Raw genomic sequence first — 19,575 nt, forward strand, 5'->3', positions numbered from 1 at the left:
TGAAATGCTCTGAGCTCTTTTTTTTTAATATATACCTGAAAACCCAAAAGATTAGTTCTGAAATGAGTATAGAGGCTGAAGGAAACAAAACAATTAAAGGACCATATTTGTTAAAACACTTAATACAGTTTAAGAGTAGACGACCTCATTGCGTTTTCAAAAATCTTTCATTCTGATGTTTGTTAGACAAATACAACACACTGTGGGAAAAAAGTGCAGGCAACTACTGTGAACTGTATAGGGAACAAACTGGGAAAAAAGGAAAAAAAAGGATTGATAGCATGAACACAAAGGTTTTTTTCAGCTAATTGCAGCACACCCACAAGGATTTTGCAACAAACTTGCAACACAACCACAAAAGACCTCGTTTTGCAAAGTAGGTTTGTTACATTGCAGTTCATTTTGCAGTGCTGCATTTTCTCAGAAACTTGTGGAAGGATAAATATATCTACACATGGATAAAGGGCAAATATAGATATCTTTTTCTGTTTTCAGATACTAAGTAAAACTTGATGACACTTTTCTTGTCCCTTGTAAAAATTAGATCTCACATGTAGTCTTCCCTCACCATTTTTCTTCTTCACCTTCACCTTGCCTTTCCCATTGGCAAAATACCAATTGATGCTGCAATGTGCAGCTCAATTGCAGGGTTACAAACCATGTACAGGGAAAATGAAATTTAATAAATTACATAAACTATGTGTAAACACAAAAATCCCATAGTCTCAGCGCCAGTGTAGTAGATTTGTTCTCCATATGCAAAGTTCATTTTTACATATTTAATCATGATCTCACTTGCTATAAAGAATCCATTTCACTGGCTTGCTTTAGTTTCAACTCTCCTATCACACTTTATTAAACATTCTTATTCTTGCTTTGCCAACCCAAAGGCTGCCTGAGGCAAAGCAACCGGATTTGTGAGTGGGAGGTGTTTTGGAGTGGAGAAAGAAAAAAAATGTAAGCAAAAATACCAGTCTTTGGGTTTCAAGAATTTGGAATAAAGAACACGTCCGGAGAGACATGCCAAATTTACCTTTCACTCTCTGGTTACATATGAACACTAACATATATCTAATTAGTATATTTTTCATATAAAACTACCATCACAGAAAAAAATGATTGTTAAAATCTAAATCTGGTGCTTCTGAATGAGATACTAGACCTTCTTAAAGCAACCCATAAGTCTGAACAGATACCAGAAACCTTTTAAAATACTGGTATGGTAAAATTGTCCCTTCTAAATAAGGAGACTTTTTAATTATTCTTTTAAGTTGTAAAGAGGGTTTTTTGTTTGTTCATTTGTTTTCACACAATTCTACAGAGCAATTCAGAACCTAAAAAAAATCAGGAAAATTTTTATTTGGAAAATGTTCAAAGACGTTTGATTTCAAAAGTGAAGTGAAGGACAAAGAACTTCTTTCAGATACACTAAAAAATACAAGGGATAAGGGAACATATTTCTTTCAAAGCATCTGAATGACCTCATTTATGATATCATCAGCACACCAACGTGGAAATATTTCTTCGTATCACTGCTGTTCTTTATTATTGCTCATAATGTATATTTTGATTATGTCTTGGCTGTGGTACTTAACACCAGTCATCTCTACAAGATGACAATATTCCTATATGTAAGTATAGTCTCCATGGAAACGCCATGAAAAAGAGGCTAGTCACATTTTATATTAAGAAGTATTTATGAAAAGGTTTTTAAAGCATTAAAAAAAATATTAATATATGGTGAATCATTTGTAATAGTCTCACAGGCCAACTGACTATTCATAAAAAAGGCTATGACACTTTTAGTTATGTCCCTACAAGATAGATTACTTGTATTTATTACATGCCTCTCATTCTCATTAATAAATTGGTCCTGTAAAAAACTTACCAATGGATTATCCATACGAAATGTTATCAAATTTATAAAATACTGTGAAATAACATTCTAAAAAGCAACATCTTATCACAGAGTTCACATTAACAGATTTCCCAAAATAATAGGAAAAAATAAAGAGCAGAGCAGTGCAAGAAAATAAAGTCAGTGTTTTTAAATAAGGAGTCCTAATTTAGTGGCTAAATAGATGAAGCTTCACTTCATCTGGTAATCAATTCATTTATTGCTATCAGTGCAATGTAAATATCACCTCAGCAAGTAAATAAATTTTTATTATGAGCAAAATATCATTTTGACAGATACTAGTGTAATACTACTAATACTTCTGCCAAGAGATTATGCTCACAGCACCTAAACCCAGGGTCTGCTGGAATAAGTTACCATAAAGAATATGTTCTCATATCTTTTATGCAATAAGATTACACAACTTTGCCCTTTAAGATTTCAGCCAACAATATCTACTTTCCAAAGGGAGTAACCATGATACAGTACAAAAGGCTGTATATTTTTTATAAAAATTACCTTAAAGCTGTACAATTTCTGTGTTTATGGCAAAGTAATATTACATCATAAAGCAATAAGTAACATATCCAGGGTAATTTTTGCATAGGAGATCCACAAATCATGGGTCATTTTGCTTTTACCACAATGATGGTCAGGTTTCATTCAGCAAAATAGGAAGAAAATATCTTTAGAATGATATTTGGATATATCCCTCCCACATGCTGATGCAGAGTTAACTCTCCCTGTATAAGTGTGTAATTGCTCAGGATAATAAATGGAATTATTGATGCTGTAATACACATATTTTAAATTGATTACTGTATCCTTTCAAAATAAGATCCGTTCCTGCTTATTCTTCATCAAGTTTTCCTAACCTGTTCTTACATACAGACCTAGCAAGACGAAGGTTTTGGTAGTACGCATTCATAAGCATGCATAACAAATTTCTTACTTATATATAGCCAAATAGCGTAGTTATTTAAGAAAATGTTAGCTAATGGAATAACCCTTCTCTTTTACTGAACTCACATGAAAAAATCCCAGTGGTCCCGATATATACGGCATTTTCATTCCCAGCAGATACTTCACTTGTGAAGTCACAACGTGCGTAGCTGCTCCTGTTGTCATCGCGCTTATCACTGGTTCTGTTAACAAGAAAGTGGCGCTGCCCAACTGCAGCATAAACATCGCTACCTAAAAGGCAAAGGCATGAGTATCAGCAATTATAATAAAATGCAGCTTCCTGGTGATAGGACAATGAGCCAGGGTCCTTTTAATAAACTGTAAGATAAATGAGATAAAGATGAAAAGCAAAAGTCCTTTGAAGGACAACTGTAGCTGAAAATGGAACCCATTGAAGCTCTGCGGGTTTACCTGCATTATCTTACTCGCATCACTAATTTACCAGACTCTAACATTAGTTTAGTAACAAAAGCAGACTCAGAGAAACTGTCTTCATGGAATGCTTAGTATTCTCTCCCGCTCAAATACGTGAGCAAAATAAACACTATAAAAACATCAACTCAACACAGCAACATGAAGTAAAGCAACCCATAAGGTGAGGGTGGTGCTAAGACTCATTCCTGCTACCACTGCTCTTCAGCCTGAGTAGGCAGAGGGCCGTATCTTGGTCCAGCTTACCGATTGCCAACATGTCGATATCAGGATTCCCAACATTAGTAATTTCAACAGCTACCAAATTTATTAGATGCTAAAACTACGGAGAGATGAGTCTCATGATGAGAGCTCCATCATCCGTGGAGCTCTGCCCTGCCCCAGGGTGCTGCGCCATCAGTTTTCCCTTCCCACACAGTCACACAGCTGCTTTGCTCGTCCTGTGGACCCTTAGCCTCCTGATATCCCACTGACCCTGTGCATACGGTTCAATATACCATGATACTTGGTGGTCTCATGCTGCAATGTCATAATACCAAATACATCAAGTATTGCCAGTCCACTACCTCTAGTTACATCAGCTTCACACATGGAGGTTTCTGGTTTTGCAGGTATTCAGGTAAGGGAGCGACAGAAGTTGCTTCCGATGATGGAGGATATAAAAATACTTCTTCATAGAGAAACAGGGATGTTGATATCGTTATGTGTTCTGTATGAACAAACTTTATAAACTGATAGTAAAAGTAAACTATTTTAAAGACCTTTAAAATCTACTTCCTATGCATTTGGGAAATACTTGAACTAACTCAAAGTAGACTATCTGTATACAATCAGAAAATTTAAAACAAGAAGAAAAATTCAACATCCAATTTCATAAACACAATCCCATATACAAATTGGATTTCTCTGCTAGAAAAAAGAGTAGACTTTGGCTCAGCCATATTTGACCTTGAAGATTATTTCAGCTTTGTTGCAACTTCTACAGAAGTTATTTCAGAGTACAGGCATATAATGAAAGAATAATATTTCTCTCTAATCCAGGAATCTTGACTACAGCTGAATCTACAACTACTGTAGATACTTCGTAGGAATATAGGAAAAATACCCAAAGTATTATTGTGTCCTACTGCATTTTCTCCCCTTATCCCAGACTGCAATCACTCTTTTCCTCTGAAGAATGAGATTTGACAGCTCTCAATTCTTTGAACAAGGTTGTTACATACCTACAGATGCTACTGTGGTTTGCATAACACTTAATCATTTTCTGATCCATATTAAGATATTAAATTACATTTACAGTATCTCCCCTTACATTGAGTTCTGCAGATTCATTAGATAAAACAGCAGTTTCTTACTTCTCTAGTCTTTTGTATTTGCTATTCTTCTACCTGAAAATTTACATGCTCTTGGCACAGAGTTGTTTGTTACAATACTTTCTAAGAAGAGGATTGTTTTGTGTTTACCATACTAAATATCATTCTTTTGGAATATATCACAGTCTCGTTTGCTTTATTTTGTTTTGTTCTGAAGGTAAAAGACTCTTTTCCAAATGTTATCTTTCTTTACACCTGAACACCGTTTATTTTTTCACCATAAATCTCACCTGTATGCAGTTAGCTATGAGTATAATAGCACAAAAGAAACAAAAACACCAAAGTGAGTGGCTTTTAATTTACCACAAAAACCTCTAGTGAGCAATTTCGTGTTCCATCTGAGAGATTAAATCTGAGAATTTTTTTTCTATTTCCCAGTAATAGCATGCAAACGGCTCTGTACTATGAACAATCAGAACTTTGATTGCTATTCAAGATTGGACCCCAATAACAATAATTACTGTTATACCCTCAGTGAGTAGTAATTTAGTTAGTCAGGCCTAAAACTGATAATTACTAATTTCAGATATTTTGTTTAGCTGTTTGTTCTAACAGTGTGCCTATTCTTATATTTAAAACATTGTTCACAGTAGCAAAGTACAATAAGAATTAAATTCTCCCTTTCCTAGATAATTTTGGTTGTTTTCGAAGATCAGTTTGCATTGTATGGACATGAAATTTCTAACTGTGTAATAGCTTAGTTTCCAGAGAATAAGGTGGATGTTTATTCAGCTGTGGATCAAAACCACAGAGACAATTCTGTGAACTACATAATATCACAGAGAAATATTAGTTAATGTTAGCATTTCAGAGAAAGTTATTACCGTGAATTACAGGGAAATGGTGTCATGATTGCAGAACTTAGCAACTGCAGCATCACTCTTTTTTTTTTTTTTTTTTTTTTACTTTAATTTTTTTACTTTAAATCTTCAGCATTACAGGGGGATGCTTCACAGGTAGTAACTAAAACATCACATTTCAAACACACTTTTTATTGTTTGTTTATAACTGTGGGTTATGTAAAATACATCCAAACCATGAATATGGTTTCAGGTAGACAATTTCTGTAGCCGCTCAGTTAAACAAACGGCAGCCTACACTTAGTCCCCCGTCTCTTACCACAGAAGGTAGCTCAGGACTTCCAGAAACAAAAGCAATGCTTCATGAGCATGTACATCCTACTCTTTATTTACATTATAGTTAAATAAATATAATGTGCATCCATATATCTTCCGTGATGAAGATCTAACAATGAAGCAACCAGAACAGAAAACATCTGGGGAGGAGGGTGTAATTTTCAGCATAAGCTGGTATGGGAAACTCCTGCTGTCCTTGCAACATGAGTCATGTACAGAAACTGCCTAAATCAAGAGAGGGTAAAAAGTTGTTTTGAAACAAGCCTCCCAAATCTAGCTGCATGTGAGTTTTCTTGACAGATATACTTAAAATTTTTAGCATTTATAGAGGCCCAGATCAACTCTCCAGTTAACCCCCCATGCTGGGCAACAGGCATATAGCTTGGCTGCCACTGCTTTTTGGATAGACATCATTTGAAACTAAGCTGAGACGACAGCACACAATTGCATCACATTGCATTATGTCATAAAATCTTTCATCCACTAAGCAATAACCAAAATATAGAAAGTTCAATATTCTTAAAGAAATTTCTAATACTCTACTTTATCTTCGCTGTAGTTGTGATGCTCATTTTTGCGGGTTTCCCATCTTATTTTCTGATATATTGTATGATTCTTCTTCCTTCTTGACACAGAAAAACTACAGGGAAAACTGACAGTGAAGAGTCAGAACAGCAAAAACATAAAATACAAAAAAATGTTAAAGGCAAATAGTTTTCTCTTTTCATTTTTTTGTACTAATACTGGGCTTTTCTTAAACTGTAAAAGGAACAAAATTTTCACATATTTTAGGATTGTCTCTAGCATTTTTCATTTTTCAAAATTTAGTTCCTAGGGGATGAAGGAATATTTCAGAGAGAGAACAATCACAGTAAGAAAAATGGTTTGAAAGATGCATGGCTACAGTTTCTTTGTGCAGCTTTTTCAGTACATCACACTATGTTAAAAGGCTCATTAAGAAGTAACTACCTTGAGATGAATTTTGCTTTCACCAGGTATACAGTCTTGATTAAATTCATGTGAATGAAATCAGGAGCTGTCATAGAAAGGAAAAAAACCACAGGAGAAAGTGAGGGAAAGCAGCCTTGAGTTAATGCACAGTAAAGAAGAAAAGATCACGGAATCAAATTATAAAACCAAGTGATTAGACAGAAGTGGTGGAAGGTGGGATTTCTAAAAAAAATTTAGAGAAAAAAAAAAGGAAACTAAAGTTGAGAATGGAAGAAACATAATGCAAAGGGAACCTTTGCTTGCAGCTGTCTTTACTGCTCCATAATTTTACCCTGACAAGTAGAGAATGGGGATTTAGCCAGGAGAAGAGAAATGAGTAATTGCAAAAAGCAAAGGCCTCATGTTCATTAATTCAAGCCCTTTTGGTTCTTGTCCACTTTCAATACTTTCTTCCCATGACAATGCGCTCAGTTTATTATTGTTAAAATTCCACTCTCACCATGTAGTCAATCTAACTTTATGGCCAGTAAAAAAATTTATCACATAACAGGCACTTTGGAAATCACTAATCTCAAACTTTCTGTCCACAGTAATTGAAAGGCTGATATCATGTTACCTGCTGCATGAATTCAGTTTTGGGGAATGAATTTTAAATCCCTCAAAACTCCATGTTCTGGAAGGTGCAGCTTTTTTTCACTGTTAAACCAAACAAAAAGTGGTGGCACTCTTTCTGATCATTTGCTGCACGGACTAAGAGGACGAGGTCAGCCACGGGGAATATCTCTTGGAAGGAAACAGTACAGACTGTGAGCCTCTCATTTAGTATGTTGTATTGGTTATCTCAAAATCGGAGGTTGCAGAAGTGAAGACATCTATGGACTGTCTGGAGACCAACAGTCAGACATGGACAGTTCAGCTTGACTGAGTCACCAATTTAAAACTCTTTTTGGCCTGTTTCAATCGATATTATAATTGGGAGCTTTTGGTCTTTTGAATTACAGCTCTTAAGTTCACTGTGGATGGCTTGAGAGTGTTTGGTAGTTTCTGATGGTGTGTGGAGTGAGCTTTCCTCACTCCAGGACCTGAAAGAGACTTCTTTCCGTGGTCTTTCTGGACTAACACGTAGCATGGTGCACCGTAGTTGTGGGCCAGGACTCCCCTCCAGCCTAGTTGTACTTTTCAAGATACAGAATACGAGCATGCAAGAAGTTATTTCCACTGTGAAAGAAAATTGAACTCTTTTCCTGATTACCACTGTATAATAAAGACTCATGTTTGTACCACATGAAAAACTATGTATAACATAGAATAATGCAGCATAACTTTCCCCACAGGGAAACAAAGTTTTCGACAAGAATATTAGCCTTACAAAAACACACTTCATATTCAAATATACTCCTTCATTATTAAGCAAACTGATAATAGACCATGTATATTTGTTCTCCTGATAATCAGAAACATTTTTATTTCCAATACTGTACATCAGCAACTAATTATATGTAAGTTTTAAAAATACGGTAGCTGAAAAACTTACCATTAAAAATGTAGAAGACTGGAATGCAATAACCAGCTATTTCTCATTTACAGAAGAGTAGCACAACTGAAGTATGTAGCACTGTGCTCCTTAAGAGAATAAAGCTTTTTTTCTAGGATAAAAATCTTTTTTTCTCACTTTGAACTGCAAGCAGCTTTCCTCTATTTATTCAGCAAATTCAATGTTGAACTTCTGTTTAGTATGCTGAGGGTTTTTATAGACAAATATATTTATGCAAGCATTCTTGCACATATAATATACTAATAGGAAAAAAAAATCTTACCCAAAAGCTTTTTTTGAGGATTTTTTGATGCTATAAAGGCATCATCCAATTCTAATTACAAAATTCTTCTATAGGCATCTGTTATGTTCTGTCATTTCCTCTCCCCATCAATACCTCTGAGGTATTTAATATCAGGGAATAATTCCATTAACTTGATTAGCTTTCCATGCTGTGTTTATCTTTATAGAGTAGCAGTTACACAAACATAAAAAAATCTGCATTATACCTTCCATTCTGCTTTCAAAAATGAAATAGTCTCTGTGAATGCATTATATTAAATATTTTTGGTAATTACATTTTTTATTTTATGTTTACTTATTTTCTATTTTAATACTATGTTATCTTCATCAGAATGCCTCTTAAGATAACTAAATATCTTCCCTCTTTTATGAATACTCCCTCAAACGTTAGATTTAAAAAGCAGTTTAGGAATCTGAAATTTATTACCTGAAAAAGATTTAAGCAGCTAAGCCCCAAATTTCAAATCTTATAAGCTCCACCTATTCTTATCCGATGATCAGAAACCAGTTCTAAATTATTTCATGTCTAGATGGCACTGAGATTCACAAAGCCTGCTCAGAGCTTGCCTCACACACAACTGCACACTTAGGGTCTTCACAAAACACAAAGCAGCCAACAGCAGTTAATCTCAAAAACACACCTCTTCCCTTTGCCTTCACTCTGTGACTCACTGTTTTGTACGTTTTTTTCCTTTTTTCTTTAACATTATTTGCTGATTAGAGTACTTAGCCAGACTACTGGAAAAATAGCATCAAATTGCTTTTCTGGCCAAGGAGGTTCAGGTCTTTACCTACTACTTCTAAGAAGGAACCAGCTGTTTTGGAGAGGGATATTTCATCCTTTGTGTGGAAGCTGCCCAAGGTATGGAATAGTCATAGCATCAGTCGTTTTTGTGTAATCAGTGGCTGGTTAGAGCACTGCATTTTGACTTCTTTCAGTAGAAAGAAACAGTCTTATAGTACACACCATAACCCAGGTCTGCTCCCTTCCCAGAGAAGTACCGTCCCAACTACCAACCACACTGACAATTCCACTTCTTTTTGTGTTTCAGGATGTCTTCAATGGAAAAACGTTGCCTCAGAATGCATCACATTATTCTTCTTGTCCCAGAATACCACATCTATTCCAGGCTATTCGTTAATTTCTAGTTCAATCTGATAAGAAGAAGCAGGTCACTGACTTAGCTCTCCATTACCAGCAAGATATGCCCTGTCACCTTATCTGGGAATTACAGCAACTGTTAGCCAGGAGACTGGAATCATGATGAGAAATGTGGATTCCCACGCTTAACAGCACCTGGGACAATGGCAAAGTTTAATCACAGCCTTGATCCAGACTTTCACTTGCATATTGCGTATCAGTAGCTTCAAGGCTCTCCTCTATGAAATAAGTATTTTAATCTGGTCTCTAACCATTAAACTCGCATAAAGGACTAGTGGCAGCACTACAAGCACCAGCTGTTTTAGTACGACTCTAATGCAAGTGACATTACTGACCTGGGAGAGGAGCCCATGCATGTGGCACAGTTCCCTGTCAGACCTGCTTTGAAGATGCAGGCAGAGGATTTTCTAGTTCTTTTCATTCCAATCAGGCTTAAACAGAACATAGGCTGAGATAAGTCAGCTGGTGCAGTTGAAGGCATATGAAAAAGCAGAACTTTTCAGAATGCAAGAGTAAGAGGTCTAGAGGGTTTACACACCTAATGGGATTCTGCAGCAGCTAAGCAAAAAATTTCTGCATCGGATTTTGAAGTTAGATCAAATGCAGGCACCAACTTCCCGCTTGAGGCATTTTGGCCTCTCTGGGAATGATGTAGGAGATTGTCAGGCTGTGAGCACAGCAATCCCACAGGAAGAGCTCTGTGCATGCTCAAAGGACTCTGCTGTTACAAGCACCCTCCACATGATGCAGCGTTGTGTTGCACACACTGGTGCAACGGGACAACACATGCATCAGCCAGGCACAATCAGCATCAGCTCTACTCCGTATGTTGTCTGTAGGGTTTCCCCCATGCTGCTACCCCAAGTTGTAATTCTGTAACCAATAACAGAAAGGAAAAAATGCAACAGAAATTACCATGCTTCTTGATATTTCTTACTGACTAACATAAGCATATGCCCCAGTTCCTGCCAAGTGTGCAAGGCACTGGAGATCCCATTCTGGGCTCCTTCACTCATCTTCTGCATGGTAGAGGGATCCAAAGCACCAAATGCAGGGGTCTGGGTTTCTTTCAGGAGGCCAGGTACCCAGGACGTGTTGCAATGTCGAGTGCTGGAACATTTCTTCCATTTTAATATTTACAAGGAAAGAGGGAAGCCTTCTTTGAAGACCTAAGCAACTGGCAATGGATAAAGGAACTCAGCACTTGTGGTCAGACTAGGAAAAGAGAAGAAATTTAAAAGACCTCTGATCATTTGAATAAGCTTTGGCGAATCATTTGAAGACATCTGTTTTACTAATTTATTTTGCTTTAATGATGGGTGTGTGAACTCTAAAGAGAATTTAAAGATGTTTTCCCTACTGTTTTTAATTATTGAATATTGTATAGTATTTCTCTTCAAGCCAAGAGCAATAGAAAACCTCAGGAATATGTCAGTGCTTACCAGGAGCTGATTCATGTTTTGTTTCTGAAGGAGAAGGAAAGGGAGCACCAACAGCAACTGAATATTATATTAGAGCTGACTGAATGTGGTTTTACTTCATATCGCAACACCCTAGGAGCATGTATACAGACAATTACTACTTTTCAACAAAGGAGCAGCAAATTCTTAAAACACATTAATTTCATTCTTCATGAACATTGGGCATGAACATTGGGCATTCAGTTTTTCTGAGAGAAGTGAAAAAAAATGTATTACAAAAGTCATAGCTGTCACAAATGCAATGCATCAGTAGTACAGAGAATATGTGTTCGCCACCAACCTGAATGATTCCTCCTAGAAATGAAACTGCTGCTGCAACTCCAATCCTCTGCATTTCAAACTCCGATAGGCCCGAAACTCCTGAATTATTGTTTGCAGTGAAATTAGTACTGACTGAAGGAACAAGACGCTCAACTGCGTTGGCAGATATTAAGGAAGTTAAAGCAAAAGTTCCTATAAAAAAAGCAACACGTTAGTCACCAATAATTCTATATCTGTCTGTAGTCATCACTGATGGTCTCCTTTTCAAAACTTGGCCATTATGAGTAGAAGTGCCATTTTGTGCATTGCTGTCATGATAAGAAAAATTTTTAAGGTAATCTTTTTATGTAACATACATTTCTTCATGTAAAATAGCATTTGTACAGGCAAATTAAATGCAAATTTTTTTGTGAGCACATTCATTTAGACATGTTAACCAAAGAGGTTCGAACACAACAATTCACAATGATTTAAGCTATCAGAAATGCTTTTTAACTCACCCTGGATGTGACGAAACAGCTTTTTGTCTGAGAATCCCAAATGTTCACCATTCAAATTTCTAGGGCAATTAATTCACGCTGTATATATAGTACCTAGCCCATTATAGTTAGCAGATGTGTAAGTTCGAAAACTCAACAATCTGCACTCTAATAAATGGAGGCAGATTATGAGAGAAACATTTATTTGCTGAGAGGTAAAGCAAGTTTAATGACACACCAATAAATAAGGATGATAATTCAATATTAAAAAGCACAAACACATTCATGCAGAGCTCTAAAAGCCCTACTATGTCAGATCAATGGTCCATCTTGCCCAGTACTCTGCCTCCAGCTGTGGCAATTGGAGGTGTTACCCAGGGAAAGCACACAAGTCTGGCCATTTTCTGCAGGCCATTCCCCCCCCATAATCCCCCAGCATCCATAGCTGTTGTGTTAGGGAAGTGCATCCTTATCCGGCCCTTTTAGATTTTGTTTATGAACTAGCATTCATGAATTTGTCAAAGCTCTGTTTGAACCTGCCTGTATTTTTTGCCTCCACAACGTCCTCTGGGAGCAGGTTCCAGAAGTTCACCATCTGCTGTAGTATTCTCTTTAATATATACTTTAAAAGTCTTTTTTAAAGTCATCTCTCACCAGTTTCATTGAGCTGTCCTTATTTCTGCTGTTGCAGGACCTGGTGAACACAGTTCTACCTTTGCCTTGGCCTTCATAGAGTAAACTTCCCAGCATGAACTCCTTGGGAACCTACCAGGGACACCTCCACCTTGAAAAATGACCACTGAGTCCTACCTTTTGCTTCTTATCCTTTAACCTGCTAATAATTAATAAAAGGACTTTTCTTCTATCACAAGGGCAACTTAGCTTCTTTAGTAACCTTTGGCGTGGAACCTTATCAATAGCTGTTTGAACATTCTGATATCTTATATTCGAAGTATTTCCTGTTTCCATGTGCTTACTGACACTCATACAGTACTCTAGGAGGTTAGTGAGGTAGGATTTTCCTTTACAATAGTCGTATTAACTCCTTTCCAACAGAGTCTGATTATACATATCTTTCAGTATTCTTATTTTTATTATAGACAGGTCTGCAGTTCCCAGGATTCCTTCCAAAGCCCTTCTGACAGTGAAATTACATTGGTAACTTGACAATCCTGTAGCCTTGTAACAGAATGTCCCTGTTACACCTTTGTCAGAAAGGTGTCCCACCAGTTTCCTTCCTGGCATCCTGATCTTGATGTATTTAAAGAACCTTTAACTACCACTTTGATCATCTTCTCCATGGCATTCTTCAAATTCCTTCTTTTAGCCTTCTAAACTTCCTGCATATGTTTGACCAGCCACTTTTCATGGCTTTCCTGCTCACCTCATTTGGCCAAGCTTTCCATTTTTCAAGTGCCAAACTCTTCCCTATGACAGTCCCCTTAATTTTCCTACTGAGCCATGAAGGGGTTTTTTTGATCACATTTTCTTTTTTGAATCACGATGCACATTTTAACGGGCCTATAATACATTTTTTTGAAGCAACGCTCAGGACAGTTGTAGGTATTTTGCTTTTCAGATTGCTCTTTTTTCTTCTAAACCTGTTCGCTCAGTTTTAGTTCTTTTTTTTTTTTTAAACTGTTTACATAAAATCGTGTTTGATAACAGTTTACATAAAATTCTATCTGAAATCAAAGACCTATATGTGGTATTATGACAGATGAAGCTGCCTCAGAGGACGCTCCAAGAATAATTATACCAGAAACAGTCAAGAAAAAGGAGTAGAGGTTAGTTGTTCAGGTGAGTAATCTTTTAAAGTAGATCAGCTATCTCACAGAAGAGACATTTCAAGTGAGTAAAAGTTGACAGAACTGGGCCATTGATGAATTTTCCATTTCATATTAACATGACTGACTTCATTAACAAAGGGCACTTTTATAGCCTGTATATATATGGAGAGCCCCGCTGATCCTACAGAACATGCTGGTAAGTGAAGAGATTGTCACCAATGTACATGAGGAATTACGGAGCATTTGGGGATCTGAGGCAGGCAGTATAGCTCCAGTTCAGCCTGCACACCGTAACGCCTTAACCAAGTGTCTTGATTTTGGCTGGGATAGAGTTAATTTTCTTCCTAGTAGCTGGTACAGTGTTGTGTTTTGGATTTAGTGTGAGAATGATGTTGATAACACACTGATGTTTTCAGTTGTTGCCAAGTAGTGTTCATACTAAGTCAAGGATTTTTCAGCTTCTCATGTCCAGCCAGTGAGAAGGCTGGAGGGGCACAAGAAGCTGGGAGGGGACACAGCCAGGACAGCTGACCCAAACTGGCCAAAGGAATATTCCATACCATATGACATCATGCGCAGTATATAAACTGGGGGGAGTTGGCCAGGAGGGGTGGATTGCTGCTCGGGAACTGATTGGGGATCGGTCGGCAAGTGGTGAGCAATTGCATTGTGCATCACTTGTTTTGTATATTCTAATTCTTTCAGTATCATTATTGTCATTTTATTATTATTATTATCATTATTATTATTTTCTTTCTTTCTGTCCTATTAAACTGTCTTTATCTCAGCCCACGAAGGTTTGCGGTTTCTTTCCGATTGTCTCCCTCATCCCACTGGATGGGGGGTGTGAGCGAGCAGCTGCGTGGTACTTAGTTGCTGGCTGGGGTTAAACCACAACACCGAGGCTGGTGGGACAAGTGCGTGAGACATTTCTACTGAAAGGATCAACAGCATGTGTCACACACATTTATTAAAAAAAAAAATCTTCATGACTGCATGAGAACTGTTTTGTTGCTTTTTTTCCGTAAGATTAAATTCTGGAATAGACACCTGTGAAAGGAACAGGTTTCCAGACCAAGGACTGTGCAGAAATCCGCAGCCATGGAGCTGTGGGACTCAGCAAATCATTCTCTGAACAGTATTCCCTCCCAAGGATAAACCATCAGACTTAACAGCTTGTACTTACCCGTTTTATCATCTGTTTTCATTACTAGAATTTATGTCAGCCAGATACTTAATATCTACTTTCCTACATATGATCATATGATGGATTCTTGTCTTCCTAATAATCTTACACCAATAAACTATTGACAATACACTGCTAAATTATTCAGTTTTGAAACAGCTTTTTAATATAGGTTCATGTTTTAATAAGTATACTAATCTATTTCTACTCGAGTCAAAATTATTTTCCAAATTCTAAATTTTCACTTTTTTTTTGAATGCTTCTTTTTTTTTACATAAGCTGAGTACATTCCATCCCTCCTTACAGCATCAGATCACTAGCAGCATCCACAGATCCTTCTTGGACACCAAAGGGCTCAAATACTTTCTGTGTCTCTAGGGAAAACAAACTTTCAGCCTTCCTTTTGCTCTAAGACAATTTATAGCTGTTCAGCAATTTTTAATAATTTAATTGAATATTTTTGAACAAAAAAGGTGCTCAAAATACATGGCTAGCTTCTTACTAAAACATTGCATACACTAAAGTGCATACACACGAGCAATCAGATTCTGCAGAGTTCATTTTGTGTGTGATTACCTAGAACCACCTTTCCTCCTTTCAGGAGTTTTTCTCCTCCACAAGGAAAACATACCTCCTCCCTGCCTAAATCTTCTGACAATCACAGAGGCTGCTTCCCTTTACCCTGTCCTACCGTGCTTTACTACTGGGCCTGTCTCATCCTTCTGGCAAACTTCAGAGGCCACCAAGTGCCCACTTTGCACACCAAAGAATTCATGGTTCAATCTCATGAGTATTATTTCCAACTTCCATCTCTAGTTTGGTTTCTCTGGAGTCAGAAACAGAGCATTCGCCAACCTATTCGGAGATCAAAGTGATTCAACTCTTGCAGCTGCTGTTCGCTCTGCTGAGGGTAAACAAGTAACTCATAGCTACTAGCATAGTAGCCAGGGAGCACCTTTTGCTGCCTACCTAATTACTCTGCAAGTGGACAGGAGTTATACTGAACTCATAGGGAGAATCTCTAGCTTTAATCCAATAGCAGGTAATAGGCACAGAAAGCTTTTTTTCTGAGAAATGCAGGGTTTGTCTTTTAGACAGGTGAGAAGTAATGTGTGTTTTCTATGGTTTAAGAAGCAGTTGAGCCTTTTTCATTCCTATTTGCATATATCTTGTTGGCTGAGCCCTTTGTTAAAAACTTAGCCTGAAGCAGATTTCTAAAATAGAGTTAAAATACAAAAGCGCTTAGTAAACTACATTTACAAAGGAAGCGTCAATGCAATATTAAATTATAATGGCAGGAGTAACTCCAATATATTCTTAATGAGGCCTTTAAAGTACTTAAATTGGCAAAAAATAGTTGTAAAAAGAAGCACAAAAACATCTTATTTCTGTTTGGTCTTAGATAATTTTCCTTCCATTGATCTTATAACAAAAAAACCCCATTCAGTTTCCAATTCCTTATTTCTGAAAATGTTTTTAGCAAATAGACACTTACCTGTTGCAACATGACGTCCCATTCCAAATATGGCATAAATAATGACAGGGAAGAAAGAGCCATATAAACCAAAAACTGGATGGACTGAAGACAGAACAGCAAAGGCCAGCCCTATAGAAAGTTAAATGGAATTACTTCACTATATGAAGATAAAACTGTTCTGCATTCAATTTTTTTTATGAGGAAAAGTCTACAATTTTATTAAGAGCAGGAAAAAAACCCACCTTCATTTACAAAAACCTAGAGCATAAGTCAACTACTGTACAATTAGGATCAGGAAGAACTGTGGAAGGTTTTTTATCTATTGTCTGTCATCAAAATCCTCACACTTTCTTCTGAGTCTTGGTCACAAGGAGAAACAAATGAGTCACAGATACAATCTATGGCACCAGCTACCACCTTTCCAGGTTGTCTCCATCAGTGGTTCCAAACTTTTTTTTAATATCCAGTCCTCACAGGAGGAGGCAGCTCTGTTTCACCCCCACCCTCACAAGCACAGGTTTGAGACTGCCAGGGCTCCAGGCAGTCAGATGGTTATTTCTTACAAACAGTTGAAAACCTATAATTTTGGTTTGGATGGAGCCCCTTCAGTCTGCTTTCTTCTAATTTCTTAAACAAAAAAATATTCCAGAGTTTGTTGTCTTTAGGTGCCTGGGTTTTTTAATCCTTTAGATATTAATATTTTTTTTTGTTATGTAAAGCTGTTGGTCCAGAAATGGAAAGTATTTGACTTTCATGTTGAGATGGAGAATGAACTGAATTGGTTAGGATTTAGCTTTACAGACTTACTAGTTGCTTTCATTTCTTAGCTGCAGAGGACAGGATTCATCTTCTTCTTAGAAAGTCTCAGAATATGCCAAGAAATTATCTCTTAACAGAGACATTCCTGCAAAGCAGCTTTGGTTGGTGTTCAACTTTAGATACCTAAGTCTGCATTGACTTCTTACAAGTCAGCAGAAAGAGACTCCCCAGACTGTTTCAGACCAGCAGCCTCTCCTGCCATTTCACAGTTTTTTCTCCTAGAAACTAAGAGTAGGAGAAATTGCCTGGCAGGGTTTCTCTGTAAATCTTGGTGAATGCCTTGTTGTGCAGTAGTGAAGACAGGATTGGCTTGTGTAACACACAAGGTGCCTTTCTGAAGCCCTGTGACCTTCAACCTGAGTGACCAGTCTAAGCTAGTGTATACATGTGTGTGTTGGGAGAAAGACCACACATGGTCTGTGACACAGGTGATTCAGATCAATGAAATGGAGTTGTCTTCTGTGTACATTTGAAATCTCCAAAGAAAATTAAACATGTAGGATTCACTGTTCTCACCAAACTTTCCTGACCACTCCAGAAAGCATTTTTCACTTGAAGCACTAGTATATGGGGTTTTAATAATATGGAGAGTGCCAAAGAGTATCTTAGCTTATAGGTTTTCAGTGGCAATTCAGAACATTTTGATTCAAGATCTCTCTTCTTGAATTTGGATTTGAGTCTGTGACAAAGAGCTCATGGTGGGGGGAGGCAATAAAATGCCAAAAGGTCGGAAGTGTCAAGTTCCCTGTGAAGCAGACAAGGCCTAGCAGTTCACCTGCTCTTAGAAAAACATCACGGTGAAGATTTTGCTGATATGGATCTTAAACGGATCATCTTCATCTACACTGCGCTCAGCAAAGCAGCACCATCAGTTATGACTCGGAGAGGAGATATTTTAAAACATGTCTGTTTGAAAACTTTGATGCCTTCTTTTAAACAGAAATGGACTTCAATGCTCTTTTGCCTTTTAATAAGCATATCTACTGATCGTCACTTCTGCTCTTTTCTCTTAGCACACCATTATCATGAACCAGGAAGACCTCTGAAAAGAAGTTATATTTCTACATCCATGTTCACATGATCAACAGATGTAAAAGAAGATTCTGACCCAAGAGCAACACAGAAGGGTGTGCCTGAGGAGAATAAAAATAGCAGAGGAGAGAACTGCACGAGCAGTGCAGACAAAAGTGAACATAGGGGGAAAAAAATGGAGAGAGAAAAGGAGAAAGAGATTTTTAAGGTTTGTTCAACACTGAAAAGCTCTTTCATTATAACCATCTTATGAACAAAAACAAACAAAAACTTTGTAATTAACTACCTAGTAGAATTCCACTCACACAGATATTCCAGTTTTACAAAAGAGCATTATTCAAGGCTAGTTTATATTCCTCTCCAAAAATTAAACCAGCAAAACCAGTATAACTTCAGCCACATTTTAATTATAACAGTGTAACTGAAATGACTGAATGTTGAGCCAGGTATGTACTTTACAAGCACCACTGGGAAGAGGTCTATAAATCCTGGTTAAGATGATCTGCAAAATTCTATATGTTTAAGATCTTCACTTATTAAGTGAAAGGAATTCCCTAACACTTAACGAGAGAATTACAAATATAGAACATTTTCATCTGAAAACATTCCTATTTCCAAAACCTCCTATTCACACACTGCAGAACAGCTACACAATGCACAGAGAATTCACCTCAGTTAGTTCCTTTGTACGCTTTCCTTCTTGCATATTTTTTTAAAATGTTTGAACTCTATCAGTTATTACAAGGGAAGCACAAAAAATCCCTTTTTGCTAGGAAAGCTTAGCAATTTTGAAAGATATGTTTTAAAACATCAAATCCATTTTGCAGAAAACAGATTATGTTCATATCATTTTTAAGTTTGCGCTTGCATTGTGTTAATTTTGAACCTTGACGTTTTCCTTATAAAATCTACGCAGTTCACTTTTAATAGGTTTTCACCCTAAGTAACTTTATCACTCAGTTCAAGAGGAGGTTAGCTTAGGTGGTTACAAAACAAAAGTGAAGGGTACAGTAATACACCACAGGCTAAGCTAAAATATTTGCAGAAGGGGGACCGCTAGCTCTTTTACTATTCAATATTTCCAATTAATACAGGATTAAGAACAGTATACATTGTTCTTTCCTCTCAACATTTACAAAGAAAACAAGGGTTCAGCTACCACAAAATATTCTATCACCATCTGGCTGTAAAAGCCATTTCTCGCTTCTCTACATGTGTTTACTTTGGTTTTATGTCTCCTAAGACCTTCTGAATCTGAAACATTTGACAATTACGGCCAGACTGTGTTTGATCCAGAAT

The 19,575-nt window shown here is 37.0% G+C and overlaps 1 protein-coding gene across 1 annotated transcript in view; it reads right to left on the reverse strand.

Moving 5' to 3' along the window:
- Positions 1–19,575, reverse strand: part of SLC26A7 (solute carrier family 26 member 7) — a 70,034-nt gene that overhangs the window by 38,404 nt on the left and 12,055 nt on the right. The window contains exons 2-4 of the mRNA XM_050892306.1: positions 16,444–16,554; positions 11,513–11,685; positions 2,927–3,091 (exon numbers count right to left, since the gene is read on the reverse strand). Of these exons, the coding sequence (XP_050748263.1) occupies positions 2,927–3,091; positions 11,513–11,685; positions 16,444–16,554 (449 nt within the window). The remainder of the gene's footprint in view (positions 1–2,926; positions 3,092–11,512; positions 11,686–16,443; positions 16,555–19,575) is intronic.

The sequence above is a fragment of the Gymnogyps californianus genome, chromosome 2 (assembly GCF_018139145.2).
Source record: "Gymnogyps californianus isolate 813 chromosome 2, ASM1813914v2, whole genome shotgun sequence".
In the NCBI taxonomy this organism is placed as follows: Eukaryota; Metazoa; Chordata; class Aves; order Accipitriformes; family Cathartidae; genus Gymnogyps; species Gymnogyps californianus.